Source organism: Rhinolophus hipposideros (genome assembly GCF_964194185.1).
Source record: "Rhinolophus hipposideros genome assembly, chromosome: 3".
NCBI lineage: Eukaryota > Metazoa > Chordata > Mammalia > Chiroptera > Rhinolophidae > Rhinolophus > Rhinolophus hipposideros.
The window spans coordinates 46739267-46757645 of record NC_138049.1 but is presented as its reverse complement, the minus strand read 5'-3'; the positions used below and the strand labels follow the sequence as shown (position 1 = coordinate 46757645).

Sequence of the window (18379 nt, the reverse complement as noted above, 5' to 3'; positions counted from 1 at the left end):
AGGCACGAAATTATGCAAAAGGTGGAGTCGGAGGGGGCTGATTTTTAAAACCTGTGAATAGTTTTGTTCAAAAAAGACTAAATAATAGTAAAACAGTGACCCCTAATTTATTTTAGAAATAGATTTTCATGTCAGGCTGAAATGGATTGAGATGCTATTCCACTTGTTCATCTAAATATGCCTTGAATCATGATTTAATTTTGTGATGACCCAGCTGTGATTTTGTTAATAATATTGCAAATGTTTGCATAATTCAACTAGTGCTACTTTTCTGATAGAATGACAATATGAAGGAAGATGACCTTTCGATGGAACGAAATGAAAATGACCTAGCCCAAATAAGTCTCACCCAACGTGCTGAGGCACTCATCGAGCAGAAAAAAGAGACAGGGTAAAATTAAATTATTTTAATGGTGTCTCATGGAAATGGGTTAAACACCGTGGGGAAAATTGAGTGACTGATTAATATGGAGGTTACATGTTAACTCAAACATACTTGAAACAAATAAAAACAAGATTGTTAAAGCAGGTAAGACAACTAAATTAATGTTTCACTTTAGGATTGGGTTTTTAACAAGAGTGATTGCTAAAAGAAATTGCTTGTTACATTTATATAGAGAGAGTAATTATTTTATCTTCAGTGCATTTTTAAAGAGTAGCTATTATGAAGCTTCCTTAAGTTAAATAAAATGACTTCAGTTTGGTGTATATGAATTCTCCAAACCACTTTGAGGTAGGGCATTTATTCTGTTTCCTGCCTGCTAAAGGTACAGCTATGCAATGGCCCTGCAACTTCTGGACTTGGATGATGGGCCTGGGCCCAGCGATAGGGATCCTGTCCTGATGAGAGGCGCTTACTTGTCCTTTCTGTACCTGCGACACCTGAGAATCAGGGAGCTGCAGGTACGTGAATGGTCCAGCACGCTGGTTTTCAGGCATCTGAAATGTTTGGTTGCCTAGACAGGGGGCTTTCCTGCTATTCTGGTAGCAACGCGTTTTTACACTTTGTTCTTTGTTCTGATTTTTCCATGAAATCAGGCCTTTCTGGGGAGGTGTGTACCTTTCTCAGCAGTAGGGTTGACCTGCCAACTTCCAGGGCCCTATTAAGTTTTACTCTAGGGTGGGACTAGCAAAGGGCAGAGTTTTAATCCTGTTCTTTCTTTGTTTTAGCGCATCTGCTTAGGAATTCTGAACTACTTCAGATCTGTTGAGCGAACGCTGACAATCAACACTTCAGGCCTTACCTTGGTTGCAGGGAGCCTGGTCCCCACCATAGATGATAGTTCCTGGGTAAATATGGCAAAAGGAGGCGTGGGCACCTTGCAAGGCCTAGGAGCTCACCACTACACCCATGGGTCACCTGCTGAGCACAAGGTGAGCTATTATGCTGCAATTTTTTTCTTCCTCAATGATCCTGTCTCCAAAGCTAACCTCCTCCCAAGCACCTAGAATCAATTAATATGATGGAGTAGCAGGTGGGGGCTTCTTAGATAAATAGCTTTTTAAAAAAATGTGGTGAAAGGGAAATGGCTTCTTAACCACAATGAAACATATTGAGCCTCTTGTGAGCAGGACACGGGCAAAGAGCACTTTAAAGCAGCCCTGGAGGCCACAATAAGAAGGAAGGCCTTTCAGCTGCTGGTTTGTTGACTTTATAGTGAAAGAGCATAAGGAGCCCATTCTGTTGTCCTTGCCTGAAAACCATATGTCTTTACAGGGAAGCTCTTGACAGGGAAGCTCTTTTCTGTTTTCCAAGCCACTTGGAGCATGTGCTTTAGCTGCACTCCATGTGTGGGACCTTACCAACATTTAAACTAGAATGTCCAGACCTAACTATGTGATTCTTCCGCATGTAGGAGAGGGGAGGCACAGATACAGGCGTTAATTTGTTGGGTCCATCTCACCAGGTCCAGGGGCAAGGCTACTGGGAGCAAAATCTTTCGGCTTACCAGCCTGGGGAGCTGACATCAGAGAAACCCCTAAAATAGACACCCCTCCCCGAGGCCCAGTGTGTTTGATTCTATGAGGAAAGTCTTGAGCTATGTGTAGGATTAATAAGTGTTCACTCAATGACAGTTCCAGAAAAGAAAAGCACTTACAACCCGTCATAGACACTTTCCCACTTTATGAACGTAATTTAGGCACGTGGCAAAGCAGAAAAAGCCCCAGAACGAGAGGCTTTTCCTAGCTGTTTGACCTTGAGTGTGTCTCTTCAGGCACAGACCTGATACCCCATGGCATGTTCAGGATCTGTCTGGACTTGACATATTAGGAACCGAGGCTTGTTGTGAGCAAGCAGTGGGAGATGAGGCTGCAGAAAAAAGCAGACCAGACCATGAAGGGCTGGGCTCTCCAAAGGCTAGGAACTAATTCCAAGGTTGGTGGGGAACAGATAATTTTAAATAAGACAATGGTCTCCTCATTGCTTTGTAAATTCTCAAGATCTTTGCCCAAATGTTATCGGTTTATTCTCTTACTTCAAGTCTTTCATGAGTTTTCTGTTTTTTATTTAAATTTTTTTATTTTTAGTTTTTTAATGTTTTAAATTTTTTTTTCAGTTTTCTGTTTTTTAAAAGATAAAGTCCAGGCTCCTTGGTGAAGTTGGAAGGCACATCTTGGACCTCCTTTCCCTCCACTGTCCCTATACCTCTATCTTTATGGAGCTGCATCTGGCCCTCCTCTGAATGGGCAGAGCTGTTCATGCCAATTGGTCTTGTACATGCTGGCCCTTCTATCCCTCACCTCCTCTTTCCTTGGTAAATGTCTATTATATTCAAGAGTCCATTCAAATTCCACTTCTCTCGGAAGCTTTCCTCTCTATGCAGAGCTGAGTACTTCTCCCCGACTTGTCTGCCTCCAGTACAGCACTCCGCTGAGAGCCATGCTAGATGGTTGGCTTACATACTCCCACAGGCTGTGAGTCATTCATTCATTCATTCATTCATTCATTCATTCATTCATTCACTCATTCCATAAATGTGCTGACCAATAAGTCCAGTAGGTACAGGAGATAGAGCAGTAAACAAAACTGGCACAAATCCTGCCTTCATGGGACTATTTGGTGGAAAGAGACAGACATTAAATAAATAAGTAACATATATATGGAATGTCAGATGGCCTGGCACCAGAACTTTCCCAGACTTCCTAGCCCCTTACAGTTGGGTGGGGCCTACTGATGAGCTTTGGCCAGTGGACTGTGAGCAGAAATGACATGTATCACTTCCAGTCCAAAGCATTTAAGAGCTGGTTTATGACCCTCCAGCTCTCTTTCCCTGTTGCAGCCAGTGGAAGGTATGCATGGAGCCACAAAATAGAAGCATCCTGGGTCCCGGGGTCATTCCCTGCTGGAAGATTGCTACCTAGGAAGCAACTAGTCCTGCAGTGAACTCTGCATGAGTGAGAAAATAATTTTAACAGTAGGCCACTGAGTTTGAGGGTTATTTTTCATAGAATAACCTAGCCTTTGAGGACTAGTAAAGATGGTGAAAAGTGCTACAGAAAAAAATTAAGAAGGAAAGGGGGCTAAGGAATGGTGGAGGTTGGTGATGGGATGTTGCAGTTGTAAGTAGGATGATCAGGGAAGGCCATATTGAGAAGGTAATATTTGAGTAAAGACCTGAAGGAAATCGGGAAGAAAACCATGTGACTGACGAGGAGAAGAGTGCCAGGTAGAGGGAAGAGCCAGTGCAAAGGCTCTGAGGCACAATGACCGTGTCTAGCAGTGTTGTAGAAACAGCAAGGAGTTCAGAGCAGCTAGAGTAAATGAGGGGGAAATTGGCAGGAAATGGGGTTAGAGAGATTGGAGGGGTGGGGAACCGGTTATGTAGGACCTTATGGACCATTGTGAGGACTTTGATTATAACTCTGAGTGAGAAACGGAGCCCTTGGTGAATTTTGAGCAGAAGAGTGCTGTAATTTGACTTACATTCTAACACTCATGCTGCTGTATTAGGAATAGACTGAAGGTACTCTAGGGCTGAAGCAATTAGTTAGGAGGTTAGTACATTGATCACATTAGACACAGTGTGTCTGAGAGATAGCATGGTGAGAAATGGTCAGATTCTGGATGTATTTTGGAGCCAGTATGATTTCCAGGCAGAAGGGATGTAGAATATGAGAGAAGGAGAGAAGTCAAAATTGACTCCAAAGTTTTTGTTTGAGTATCTAGAAGTTTGGAGTTGCTACCATCTGGGATGTGATTGGAGCAGGTTTGTTGGGAAGATCAGAATCTCAGTTTAGGACGTGAAAAATTTTAGATGCTTACTAGATGTTCAAGTGGCAAAAGAAAGTACAGTAAGTCAGTCAACGTCATCGATAGGTTCTGCGACTTTAAGCAAAACAAGGTATAATGAAACCAATTTTGCCACAGGCTAATTGATATAAACAAGAGCTAAGTTCCTATGGCATCTCATCAGTGTTACAACAAAACTATGCTGAACAAAACAATATTATTCCAGGACCTGCTGTAAAGAATTGGATATCCATCTTTCACATACTAAGTATTTGATAAATGTTTGTTGGACAAACAAAAGGCTCTGTCCATAACAGAATGGTTGTGAGGTCACAAAAAGACAATGTACACAGAAGTGCTTTGCTAAGTATATCATGTTGTTTAAATGAAGAACAATTAGCTACAATAATAATATCATATTCCCCAGGTGAGGCAGAGAATAGATTATTTTAATTTCCTTTTTTAAATATTTGAAAGATTATAGCCAATGGATTAAGTCATTCATCGAACACATTTGAAATTCTTAGGACTATTATTATCTGGCATTAATGTAAAGATGGTAAGCAAGTCAGAGAAATATTGTCTGCATTGCCAAAACCTGAAATTCATATTAACAAGTGATGACAGAAACCAATAAAGTGAAAAGAATGACTGATGGGCCACTAATGTTCCTATAGTTACTGGACTCAAATAGTTATTTTGGCATCGGTTATTTTGCAGACTTGAAAAAACATATGAATCATTCCAAAGATCAAGTTACTTCTTACCCAAACAGGTAATTATTGTCTTCCCTTTCCTGCCACTCCTCTAAGCATAATATTGAAGAATCAATTCTCTAGACCACAAAAACTTTAAAGAGGGAGGGTCTTCCACAAAATAAAATTTAAAAAAAGATATTATAGTGACTGAGTCATAAGCCAGTATGAAGTAATTTGGCCATCTGGTTTTCAAAGTTCATCACCATTGGACATAAGCATACATTTCAGAGACAGGAACTGAGGGCGGGAAGGAGAAGGAGTATGTATGTCTATATAAAGGGCTTGAACAAGGAGGTGGGGGTGGCAAGAGTGGGGGGAAAAGACCATTTAAATAGATTATGGCATTACAGTTAGCATCTTGTCTCTGCCATTGATTTCCATCAGCTTCAGAACTTAATACAGTAGCCATTTCTTTAAATTCTTATAATATTCCCCAGCAGAAGAACTTGGGAAAGGTCTTTCCAGTACAAGGAATAAAGCAAACCACATTAAGTTGGGGTCCCTTTCCTCAAAGGAGAGCTCATTTTGCATAATAGGTGAAAGGAGCTAAATGCTAACAGAAGCCAACGTGCTAGTATTCTAAATCTAAGCACGCTGTTTCATTTTTGTATGTGACGTATTATTTTTCAGCATCTTTTCTGTTTTTCACTGGTGCCTATCATTTTATAAGAAAAAATGTTTTCACTTTTAGAACTCCTAGCCAAAGTAAGCTCCTAATTAAAAAAAAAAAAAAAGTTTTATGCCTAAAGAATAGCAAAAAGCAAAGTAAACCAAAAAAACAACCTACAACAACCTGCTTAACTATGAAATATCCTTTTAGAGGAATATTATTTAGAAATGCTCATCTTTTTACTTATTAGAGGATTTCTAAGTTTCTGCTCGAATCCTTAAGAATCTACAATTGAATGGGCAATTCATCAAAGAGGAGTCACTCGGGGAAATTAAGTATGTCACCATCTGGTGTATTTATAACTGCACATTAAATCTGATTATAGTAGCATAGGACCCATGGAAGGGACCTATAGAGTACTCCTCACCTATCTTTCTGATACAGATGATTAACCATCCAAGCAGATGAGAGTGTGCCCCGTTTGTGAAGGTTCCCTGGGGTTCTTATAGTTATACACTAGGCAATGCCACATGCACAAACCAATTGACAGATCTACTGAGAGAGAAGATGTGACTGCTTAAAATTTATAGATCAGTGGATCCTATCCAATAACTGATAACTGAGTATACCAAAATGTTTATGTTACAAGAATGAATAGATGGGGGATAAAATATTGGGAACCATAGTTTCCACAGTTTAAATGAGTCATAAATAACAATTTAGAAAATCAGATTTATATATATATATATATAAAATAAGTGTTAATGAAAATGGGGAAAAATTGGAACCCTTGTGTACTGTTGGTGAGAATGTAAAATGGTGCAGGACTTTATATAAAAGTGTCTGTTGGTTCCTCAAAAAATTACAAATAGAATTACCATATATTCCAGCGATTCCATTTCTGGGTATATATCCAAAAGAATTGAAAGCAGGATCTCAAAGAGATATTTGTACACCTACGTTTGTAACGGCATTATTTACAATAGCCCGAAGGTGGAAGCAACCCAACCATTAAGGGATGGAAAAATACACATATATACACACAATGGAATATTATTCAACCTGAAGAAGAAAGAAACATAGATGAAACTTGAGGACATTATGCTAAGGGGACTAAGCCAGTTACAAGAGCACAAATATTGTATGATTACATACAGAGAATCTAGAGTAGTCAAATTCATTGAGGCAATAAGTGAATGCTGGTTCCAGGGCTTGAGGAAATGGGGAATGGGGAGTTATTGTTTAATGGGAACAAAGTTTCAGTTTTGTAAGACTAAAAGAGTCCTGGAGATGAATGGAGCAGATGCCACTGAACTGTACACCTAAAAGTAGCTCAGATGCTAAATACTATGTTATGTGTATTTTACCATTTAAAAATATATATAATATAAAAAAAATTGGCCAATGTTTCTTAACCCTTTTTTCATTATTGCTCCCCCTACAAGGACTTTTTTATAGATATTTTTCCCCTGACAGTCCTTCTCCAAAGAAATGTTAATATAAGAGATATGCCATATATCTGTACAGTATGTATGTCTGTGCTTTATACATTAAAAGAGTAAGATTTTTTTGCTCCTCCCCCCCCAAGAATTACTTTTTGCCCTCATTGAGAATGCATGTATTAGGTTGTACTGACATGAGATGAGACTCTATGAGGGCAAAACACGGTATTTCTGACTGGTATATTTTAAAAGTACAGGTAGGGATCGTAAAATGATAGACTAAAAGAAATCTACATGCAAAAAATATGAAACACCATTCATTTGTTCATCCATTCTCTTATTTAAATATATTCTAAGCGCCTATTATGTGTTAGGCCCCGTGCTAAACACTTAGAATACAATAATGTACAAAAATAGACATGTTCCTTACCCTCATAGTGCTTATAATTCAATGAGTGAGACAAATAATCAATAATCAATAATCAAACAAACAAATGTAAAACAGCAACCTCAGTAAGTGCCTCAAACAAGAAATAACTTGGTGCTGTAGGGAGCCCAGAGGGAGTTCCCTGTGAAAGTGATAATGAACTGAGGTTGGAAGATGAAGAGGCTTTAACTAGGCAAATGGGGAGTGGACCTGTGGCCCGAGGGAGCATGGCCCCCACAAGAAGCCAAAAAAAGACACGAGTGGCAGGGACACAGCAATCCAGATGGAAAGTGATGCAAGATGAAACTAACCCAAAGTTTCTCAACTTTGTCACTTTTGACATTTTGGGCTTGATAATTCTTTGTTATGGGAGGCTGTCCTGTGCGTTCCTGGATATTTAGCAATCCTGGTCTCTACCCCCTAAATGCCAGTAGCACCTCCCCCTATGTGTGACAGCCAAAAATGTCTCCAGACGTGGCCAAATGTCCTCTGGGGAACAAAATCACATTTGGTTGAGAAATACTGGAGAGAGGTAGGCAAAACCAGACTGTGTAGGCCTGTTAAGGAGTTGTTCTTTCTTCTGTTGGCAATGGGATACCTTTTAGAGGTATCAAGGGGGAGGGGGAAGGACAATTAAAACTGCATTTCTCAAAGATCTTCTGCCAGCAGTGAGTAAAATGGAGGGGAAAGAAAGCCAGAGGGAATGTGGATAGAACAATTAGGAGGCTAAACCAAATTAGAAGCTCCTAGACTAGTCCTAGGGAAAGATAATAACAGCTTGGACCACAGTGGTAGGTGATGGAATTGAGAGAAGTGGATGGATTTGAGAGATAGGAAGCAAAATCAACAGAACTTGGCACTAAATTGGGCATGTAGGGAGAAGCAGAAAGAGACGTCAGGAATGATTCATGCTAGAGGAAATGGATGGGTGGTGGTGCCACTTGCTAAAATGGGGAAGCTGGACATAGCCTAGGTTTGTGGGGGAAGATCACACAATTTGATCATGTTAAATTTGAGGGGCCTTTGACACCCAGGAACAGATGCTAAATAAATCATTAGATATGTGGGTCTAGAGCTCTAGGAGGTTGGGGTTGGAGATATAAATTGGGGAACAAAGGGTCTAGAGAAGGTTATCACAGCTGTGAAAGTGTATTGTTTCCTCAGGAAGGACTATAGGAGGAAAAGATGAGGTCCCAGGAAAGAGACTTGAGTGGGGCCACCATTTAATGAGCTAACAGAGAAAAATACACCTTAAGCATCAGAGCAGGAATGGCCGGAAAGTGGGTCAGAGCAAGAAGAATGTGGAGTCCTAGAAGTCCTGGGAAGAGAGTGAGGCAAGAAGCGTAGGAGAGAACAGAACTGTGTCAGGTGCTCCTGAGAGGTTACGTAAGATGACGGAAGAAATCTGCAGGATGTGGAGAGAAAGTCATTGCTGGTCATAGTGAAAGTGGTGTGGGTGGCTGGAGGAAAACAGGAACCGGAGGGAAATGGTGAGGAGTAGAAGGTGAGGGAATGGAGACAGTGAGTGGAGATAACATCTTGGGAGCTTGGCCCAAGTGGAGGAGAAGAGACATAAGGTGGAACTTGGGGAAGGGTGTGAGGATCTTTTAAGATGAGAGGCGCGCGAGCAGGTTTCAGTGTCAATTGGGAAATATCTGGTTGAGAGGAGTTGGATATCCAGCAAGAAGGGACGTTTCAGAGGTGGGAGGGGATGGGATCCAGAGTACAGGGAGGGAATAGCCTTAGAGAAGGGGAGTGGAATCGTGCCCTACCGTGTAGGAGGAAATGGGAGGAGGGGATTGAATGCGGTGGGGTTATGTGTGTGCGTGGAGAAGTATATGGGGCTTCTGCTGAGACTGAGGGGGGCAGTGAATTCAGAGGCTTGAGAAGACTGGAGCAGTTTGAAGTTATGAGAGTTCTATTAGAATAACGATTCTCAGAAAGGAACAGATCCTCAGTCATCTAAGAAAAGTAAAATTATGATTGGAATGCTCAAATTACTCATAGTGTTCATTTCTTATGGCTGCCGTAGCAATGCACTAAAAAGTGGGTGGCTCACAACAACTGGGAGAGAAATGGATTCATTCACTGTTCTGGAGGCTCCAAGTCCAAAATCAAGGTATTAGAAGGGCCATGCTCTCTTTGAAGGTTCCATGAGGAGATCCTTCCTTGCCTCTTCTAGCTTCTGGTGGCTGCCAGCAACCCTTGGCATTCCTTAGCAGTCCATGGCTTATTGATGTACCACCGCAGTCTCTGCCTCTGCCTTCCTGTGCCTCCTCCCCTGTGCGTCTGTCTCCAAATTTTCTTCCATTTTTAAGAACACCAGTCATTGGATGAGAGTGCATCCTAATCCAATACAATCTCACCTTAATTTGTGTACATCCGCAAAGACTCTCATTTCCAAAGGAGGTCACATTCACAGGTTTCAGGTGGACACGCATTTCGGCCAGGGACACTATTCAACTCAGTATATTACTAAGATATGAGATTATGTTAATGCATTTTAGAAGTATTTAGAAGATTAAAACAAAAATATCTTCAGCAGCTAACATTTATATATGCACAGTGTCACATACTCCCTACCAGAACCTGTGGTGTCTCCACGGTCCCCATGTTACAGATGAGGAAACAGAGGCTAAGAGCAGCTGAGTGACTTGCCCGAGGTGAAGTCCTGGCAGAGCCGGGACCTGAAACGCAGGCATTCTGACTTCAGAGACCACCTTTAACACCTAGTTGGCTCTATTGCCTGCTTTTTCCCAGGTAATCCTGAGTTAATCAGAACACTTAATCAGCTAGTTACCTACCTCAGAATGTCTACCCCTGGCGACATTCTTTGCTAATATCTTTTTCTCTACGTACAGCTCTTCGAGCCTTCCGCATGTCTGCAGCTCCCCACGGACAGCCCACTGCATAGAAGCAGAAGCCTGCTTGTTTGGTTCATTTGGGCCGGCAAAATATAGCCCCCCTTTTCCGGTAACTTCCAGGCTTGGCTTTCTTTCCCCAGGTCCACAGTGTCCAATTCCTGGAGTTCTCAGAAGTGGAGAACCAGGATGACTACTACAGCATAAGAGCTGGCTACATCTACACCCAGGACCAGCGAGGGGTGCATGTCATGTATGACGAAGCCTTGCGGGATCTGAAGGAACTGGAGACAGAACTTCTGCTTGTGGCCAGCCATTACATTGAGAAAGAAAAAGGTCAGAAGGCAGATTTTTTTTTAATTAAAATTTATTGAGGTGACAATGGTTAGTAAAATTACATAGGATTCAAGTCAGTCAGATGTTTTTTACTTGAAAATTTTTTTTATTTTTCAATTACAGTTGACATTCAATATTATATTAGTCTCAGGTGTACAACATAGTGATTAGACATTTATATAACTTACAAAGTGATCACCCCAATAAATCTAGTACCCATCTGACACTATACATAGTTATTACAATAGTATTGACTATGTTCCTTATGGTGTACTTTACATCCCCATGACTATTTTGTAACTACCAGTTTGTACTTCTTAATCCCTTCACCTTTTTCACTTCCCCCTCAATCCCCAGAAGTCAGATTTTTAAAAATCAACCAGCCAAACAAACACAAAGCACTAAGGGCTCGATTTAACACCTCCCACCTCTAAACATAAATGTATATCCAATAGTATCTGAAAATGTAATAAGCACATACAGCTCCCCAACACACATTCACTTTAGAAAAGATACACTTTTGTTTCCAGCCCAAGTGGCCCTTTTGTTGGAGACTATGACTACTCTCTCAGGGCGTGATTATAACTCTTACTGTTGATTAGATGCTACTTGTTGCCCAATGGCATTTCTGCAGTACCCAAAGTGCAGGGAGTGTCATGCAGGGCCCTGAGAGAAGCAAAGTAAGCAAGTGAAATTAATGATTTATTATTTTTAAGTGACAAAAAAAAGTGATTGACCTTGGGGAACTGCAGTTAGAAGCAGAGACATCCCTGGGTTCCTAACAGAAAATCACCAGGATACAAGAAGGACCTGGCTAGGAAAATGCCAGATGAGCCCCAGAGGAGAAATCATTACTCAGGGTAATCAAATAACCCATAATCTGTATTCTTTTTTTCCTTCTAGCACCACTCAAATGCATCCAATTTTAGAAATAGGTGAGGTAAGAATATTTCTTTTGAAATAATATGCTAGCATTAGCATTACATTTGGAAAGACTTAGAATTTCTAGATACACTGCAACACCTAAAGGGAAATTCAGCAAGGGTTTGTGCTATTTGGTAATATATTAGGCTGTACTTAAGGATAATTCATGCTCATATTGTTATACAGTGCTGCTCAAGAAATGTTTGACAATTAACCTTTCAGAACCCAAACAGAATTAATTTAATACTGAATTGAACCTTTTGTCCTTTCATTGCCACAGACCATTTAGGACCTGATTCATGAGATAACGCCAATGATGGCATCCAACATTCTGGGGCATTTAATTTAAGCTATTAGCTTTTATCTTTATTGATTATCCTACATATTAATGCATCATTTTTGTTGATAATAGTTTATAATATAATACAATTATTTCCAGCTAAGAATTTAAATTGATTGTAACTCTTAGTCATTTTGCCACATGAACATCTTTCAACTAGTAAGTGTATAGTCATTCATTGTGAAATGATTTCTCAACTGCTGCTAGAGAAATTCCTGATCAAAGTCTTTCTCTCCTTCAGTACCTATCATATACTTGGTAATTATTACATTCAAACTTCAGCACCTGAAAAGCTCTTACTTTTTAATGTTTCATTCTGAAATAGAGCACTTAAAAATTTAAAGCGCTGATAATGCTGATAGTGAAACTAACAATATAGTAGGAAAATATTTTAGCTGAATAATGATTACATTTATTTATTTAAGTTAATGATTAACATAGTTAAAGCATATCTTAGAAACTTTTCTGAAAATTTTTGACTTGGCAATCATCAATTGAAGTAACAGGTTAAACTGGATTTGTTTTTAAACCACCAGGGACCTGTTTTTAGAGAAGGAGAAATGTTTATTTTGTCGTTAAATTATAAGCTTGAGGACATTTTAGTAAAGATTTCATGTTAACTGAATTTGATTATATTTTTAAAATTAGTCTTTAAAACTAAATTTAAAAAGTAAAAACAATGGGAAGCTTACTATTTTTACTTCTGTGAGAATGACCTTGTAATAAATCTCAAAAGCTTAAAAAAAAAAAAAGTAAAAACAAAAACCCCCATTGACTTAGAAACCAACAAATATGAATTTAAGGCCTAGTCTTTGCTTATGGCTCTTTAACTGATTCTTAGAAATCCCACTTACTGTTCATTTTCCTCATTCTTGAGATGGAGCTGACAACCTGAGGGCACATTTCTAATAGGAATAGCTTTGTGGAGAGGCCTGTGTCTGGTCATTATCATCCACCTCTCTTCCAGGTCACAAAAAGGGCAGCAAGTCAAATACTGGCCAGGACTGGGGATGGGCCCATGCAGGAGTGGACAAATTTGCTGTGCTGTATGACATGTGGTCTTGGGAAGCAGCTCTTCTAGAAAATAAGCGCCAGGTATTTTTGCCTAGAAAACAAAACTTCTATTAAATATCGTTATAAAACCCAGAATTTTTTTTTTAAACTCAGTGGGTCTTTTAGGGCAGCTTTCAATAAAGTGAATAATTATCGCATTTAAATAATCTCAGCTAGTTGTAAGAATATGAGCAATAAATTTTATTCTCTTTACTGTGGTTCTTTGTTACAAAATATAAAATATGAAGGATACTACTTTATGTTATAGGCAAAATTTGTTAAAGGGCTATATAATTTAGGTCTTTTTATAAAATGAATAGCTGAATGGATAAGAAAACAAGACCCATACATATGCTATCTACAACACCTCAGATTGAAAGACACACATAGGCTGAAAATAAAGGGATGCAAAAAGATATTTCATGCAAATGAAAACAAAAACAAAAAACAAACAAAAAAACTGGGGTAATAATACTTATATCAGACAAAATAGTCTTTAAAATAAAGACTATAATAAGAGATCAAGAAGGACATTACATAATGATAAAAGGATCAATCCAACAAGAGGACATAACCCTAGTAAAGATCTATGGACCCAACAAAATAGGAGCACCTAGGTATATAAAACAAATATTGACTGACATAAAGGGAGAGATCAACAGTAATACAATCATTATAAGAGACTTTAAGATCCAATCGACACCAATGGACAGATCATTCAGACAGAAAATCAACAAGGAAATGATAGTCTTAAATGACACACTAGACCAGATGGATTTAATTGATATTTTTAGAGCATTTCACCCCAAATCAGCAGAATATATATTCTTTCCCAAGAGAGACCACATGTTAGGCTACTAAACAAGTCTCAATAAATTTAAGAAGATTGAAATCATATCAAGTGTCTTCTCTGACCACCATTGTATGAAACTAGAAATTAATTACAAGAAAAAATGGACAAACACACGGAGGCTAAATAACATACCACTAAACAATGAATGGATTAACAATGAGATCAAGAAAGAAATCAAAAGATACCTTGAGACAAATGAAAATGAAAACACAATGACCCAAAATATATGGGACACAGCAAAAGCAGTCCTAAGAGAGAAATTCACAGCAATGCAGGTCTACCTCAAGGAACAAGAAAAATCTCAAATAAACAATCTAACTGTGTGCATAAGGGAACTGGAAAAAAAACAGCAAACAAATGCAAAAGTGAGTGGAAGGAAAGAAATGATAAAGATCAGAGTGGAAATAAATGAAATAGAGGTTAGTAAAACACAATACAAAAGATCAATGAAATCAAGAGCTGGTTCTTTGAAAAGAAAAACAAAATTGATAAACCTTTAACCAGACTCATCAAGAAAAAAAAAGAGAGGACCCAAATAAATAAACTTAGAAATGAAAGAGAAGAAGAGACAACAGACACCACAGAAATACAAAACAATTAAGAAAACACTAATTATACACCAACAAATTGGACAATGTGGAAGAAATGGATAAATTCCTAGATGCGTACAATCTTCCAAGGTTGAATCAAGAAGAAACATGATCTGAACTGACCAATTACTACTAATGAAATTGAATCAGTAATTAACAAGCCTCCAACAGACAAAAGTCCTGGACCAGTTCCATTCACGTTCATTGTCTTGTCAGGGACAACCCTCACTCTGCTAAATACAGAGAAATTAACTGACCTTAGTATGGCCTTTAGAACTGTACGCCATGTGTGGGTGGGTGAGAGAAGTTGGGCAAGGAGTGATTGGAGCACCATTTACATTGAAGGTGATTACTGATAGGTACATAGTTATTTCCATTTTATTATTCGTATTTTTTATCTTTGTTCATTTGTTTTCTCCTTTCTTCTGATTAAAGAATTCCTTTTAACATTTCTTGTAATACTGGCTTGGTGGTAATGAATTCCTTTAGCGTTTTTTGTCTGGGAACCTCTTTATCTCACCTTCAATTTTAAATAATCATCTTGCTGGATAGAATAGTCTTAGTTGTAGGATCTTGCTTTTCATCACTTTGAATGTTTTCTGTTTTCTGCCACTCAGTGTAGGCCTGCAAAGTTTCTGTTGAGAAATCAGCTGACAGTCTTATGGAAGCTTCTTTATAAGTTACTAGTTGTCTTTCTCTTACTGCTTTTAGGATTCTCTCTGTGTCTTTAACCTTTGCAATTTTAATTATAATGTATTTTGATATAGGCCTTTTTGGGTTCATCTTGTTTGGGACTCTGCACTTCCTGGACTTGTGTGTCTATTTCCTTCACCAGGTTAGGAAGTTTTCAGTCATTATTTTTTTCAAATATGTTCTCGATCACTTGCTCCCTCTCTTCTCTTTCTGGTACTCCTGTGATGTGCTTAATTTTGTCCCAAAGGTCCTTTCATTTAATTAAGGTATTTATTTATTTTCATTTTGTTGTTCTGATTGGGTGTTTTCTGCTACTTCGTCTTCTAAATCGCTGGTTCTAGCCTCTGCTTCATCTAATCTGCTGTTGATTCCTTCTGGTATTCTTCATGTCAGTCATTGTATTCTTTATTTCTGACTGGTTCTTTTTTATGGCTTCTGTGTCCTTTTTTATGCTTGCTATCTCTTTGTTGAAATTCTCACTAAGTTCCTTAAGCATTCTTATAACCACTGTTTTAAACTCTGTCTGTGGTAGGTGGGTTGCCTCCATGTCATTTAGCTTTTTTCTGGAGTTTTCTCCTGTTCTTTTATTTGGGACATGTATCTTTGTTTCCTCATTCTGGCTGCCTCTCTGTGCTTGCCTCTGTGGATTAGGTAGATCTTCTATGTCTCTCAATCTTTGCTGGATGGCCTTATGTAGCAGGTGTCCTGTGTGGTCTAGTGGTGTGGTCTCCCAGGTCACCTGTGCTGGGTCACCTGTGTTCCAGGATGTGTTGTGTATGCCCTCCTGTTGTAGTTGAGCCTTGATTGCTTTTGGCACATCAATGGATGGAATTGACTCTCAAGCTGACTGACCTGTGAGGATTGGCTATGCCTACAACATATGAGCTGCTGTGGGGGCACTGACCCCTCAGAGGAGGATTTGCCCCAGTGGGCTCTTGTGCCTGTTGAGACCAGCCTTTGGGCATGTATCTTGTGTGGCTAACCAGGTAGTGCTCTCATGTGGTCTAAGGCCAGCCTCTGGGTGTGTTGCTTCTGGTGTCTCTTGGGAGGGGCTCCCATGCAGGCCAATTTCAGCCTTGCTTGTGACTGGCCCAGAGCTACCTGGTAGAAGCTACAAAGCTATATGCAGTTGGTTGCTGCCTTTGCTGGACCTCAAGGCATATGGGGGTGGCCTTGCTGTGAATCAAGGTTGACTGCCACCAGTATTGGGCCTGGGGAAGTTGAGCAAAAGTCCCAGGGCACCTCTAGGCCTGTTGACACCCGCCAGCTGCATCTAAGGCTCAGTTGCTAAAAGAGCCTCCTTAACAGTATGGGCAGGGTTGGTTGAACCAGTGCTGATTGTGCCTCCAGCAATGCTGCCAGAGTTGGTTGGGGTCGGTTCCCAGGGAGTCACTGGGGTGGGGCTGGTGTTTTTCACAAAATTAATGCAGATTCAGTTCTTGCGCCAGTGCTAAGCCTGTGTCTACTCTGAAAGATGCCCAGAGAACACCATGGCTAGCTGCCACTCACCTCATACCAACAAATTCCTGAGAAGCACCCAAGAAGGGCTGCAGCACGAGATGGGGCTGACCACCTACCACTGAAAATTTCCCAGGCTTCCATGGGCCATCTGCTGCTGAATAAGCTTCCTGCAGTTTATGGGACAGGGCTGGTCTCCCAAGAGCTGAGAGAGCCCCCAGCGATGCTGTACTTGCTGGGCAGGACAGGGTTCCAGGGAGTCACCAATGTAGGGCACATACAGAGTTCACCAGGCCCATGCGGTCTCAGATTTTGGGGAGGGCTCAACACAGGAAAGATGGTATCTACCTGTAGGCTACACATGAGGCAGACTCCACACAGGGACAATGGCAGCTGTCCCTCTAGCCCTCATCTTGAACCACACAACTCAGTCGTTTCCAGTATGTCTCTGGCACCTCTTAAGTCACTGACCCTCTGCTGATGCCCAGGATGAGTTCATGCAAGGGAGTGAGTCTGTGTGTGAGTTTTTTAAGAGGACATCTGGGTTTCAAGCCACCTTCTGTCTCACTGTGAGGGATGGAGTCCTCTCCGATTTTTATAGCCAGATGTCGTGAGGACTCTTGTTCCTGGCTCACAACCGCTGGACTGGGGAGCTTGGTGTGTGGCTGGGACACCTTACTCTTCATGGGGGACTTCTGCCACTGAGATGTCCCTCCCAATGTTCAACCACTACCTTGGGTTTGGGGTCAGCCTGTGTTGTATCTCTGCCCCTCTTATCAGTCTCAATGTGGCCTCTTCTTTATGACCTTAGTTATAGGGGTTCTGTTCAGCTGGTCTTTAGATGATTCTCGAGGTTGATTGTTCTATAATTTTGTTATGGGAGGTGGCAGGCATGGCATTTACCTATTCTGCCGTCTTTACTGTTCTCCTCAGCTTTATTTTCATATCATAGCTGTTTGGGTGTCAGTGTGGAGAATGGATTGGAATAGAAAGCTCCTGGAGAAAAGAAGTGCAGTTATCACAACAGGGACTTGAAGAGTTAGGAGGGGAACTACACTACGGGTGTAATAATGAGACTAGGAAGGCAGAGCAGACTTGAGAGCACTTTGTAGAACTGGAATGCAGGATTTGAAGACAGGATGTTGGAGTGAGAGAATAAGAGTTGAATTAAAATGACTTCCTCAGGGTCAGGGAGGAGGCTATTAACTGAAACAGATGCGGGATGAGGGACATTTAGAGGGAACAATAACATTGTATCTAGGACATGAGGAGAGTTTGCTAAAATCCAGGTGTGAATATTTTGTGGGTACCGTAGTTTTGAAACTCAGGAATAGGTATGAGCTAAGGTATCAATGTGGAAGTTGAATCACTGTAATAAGTCAAAATGACTAAAAAAAAGCCAGCAATGTCTGAAATGGTTCCCTGGGTAACACTTACCTTTAATGGAAAGGTCATGGAATAAGAATCTGTGAGAGGAACAAAGAATAGCCAAGGAAACTGGAGAAGAAAAGGAAGGAACAGTGTTACGAAAGCCAATTGGGGGGAGGAAGGGAGTGTCTTAACTAGTAGAGAATAGTTATGAGTGTGGAGTGCAGTGAAACACCAAGAAAGATGAGTCCTGAAAGCCAGGCGGTGGGGTCAGCCATCAGGTGGTCATGGCCAGCTTGTGGGACTCTCAGCAGAGTTACAGGGGCGGAAGCCAGGTTACAGTGCACTGTGCTGTGATCAGAAGATGGGGAAATGGAAATGTTTTCTTTGAATTGTTTTTCTAGTAGAATAGATGGTTTACCATTTCGTGTGCTC

At 40.3% G+C, this 18379-nt stretch overlaps 1 protein-coding gene across 5 annotated transcripts in view; it reads left to right on the top strand.

Moving 5' to 3' along the window:
- The first annotated feature begins 615 nt into the window (after window positions 1-615).
- The window catches only part of LOC308492049 (coiled-coil domain-containing protein 162-like), a 113798-nt gene continuing 96034 nt past the window's right edge, over window positions 616-18379 (top strand). For 3 of the 5 annotated variants that reach the window (XM_081036385.1, XM_081036384.1, XM_081036383.1), the window contains exons 1-2: window positions 11420-11525; window positions 12897-13024. In XM_081036385.1, the coding sequence (XP_080892511.1) occupies window positions 11495-11525; window positions 12897-13024 (159 nt within the window). In that variant the 5' untranslated portion in view covers window positions 11420-11494. Of the gene's footprint in view, window positions 904-1170; window positions 1375-10472; window positions 10666-11419; window positions 11526-12896; window positions 13025-18379 lie in introns of those variants that run through there. The other 2 variants (XM_081036382.1, XM_081036381.1) reach the window with 1 other exon arrangement.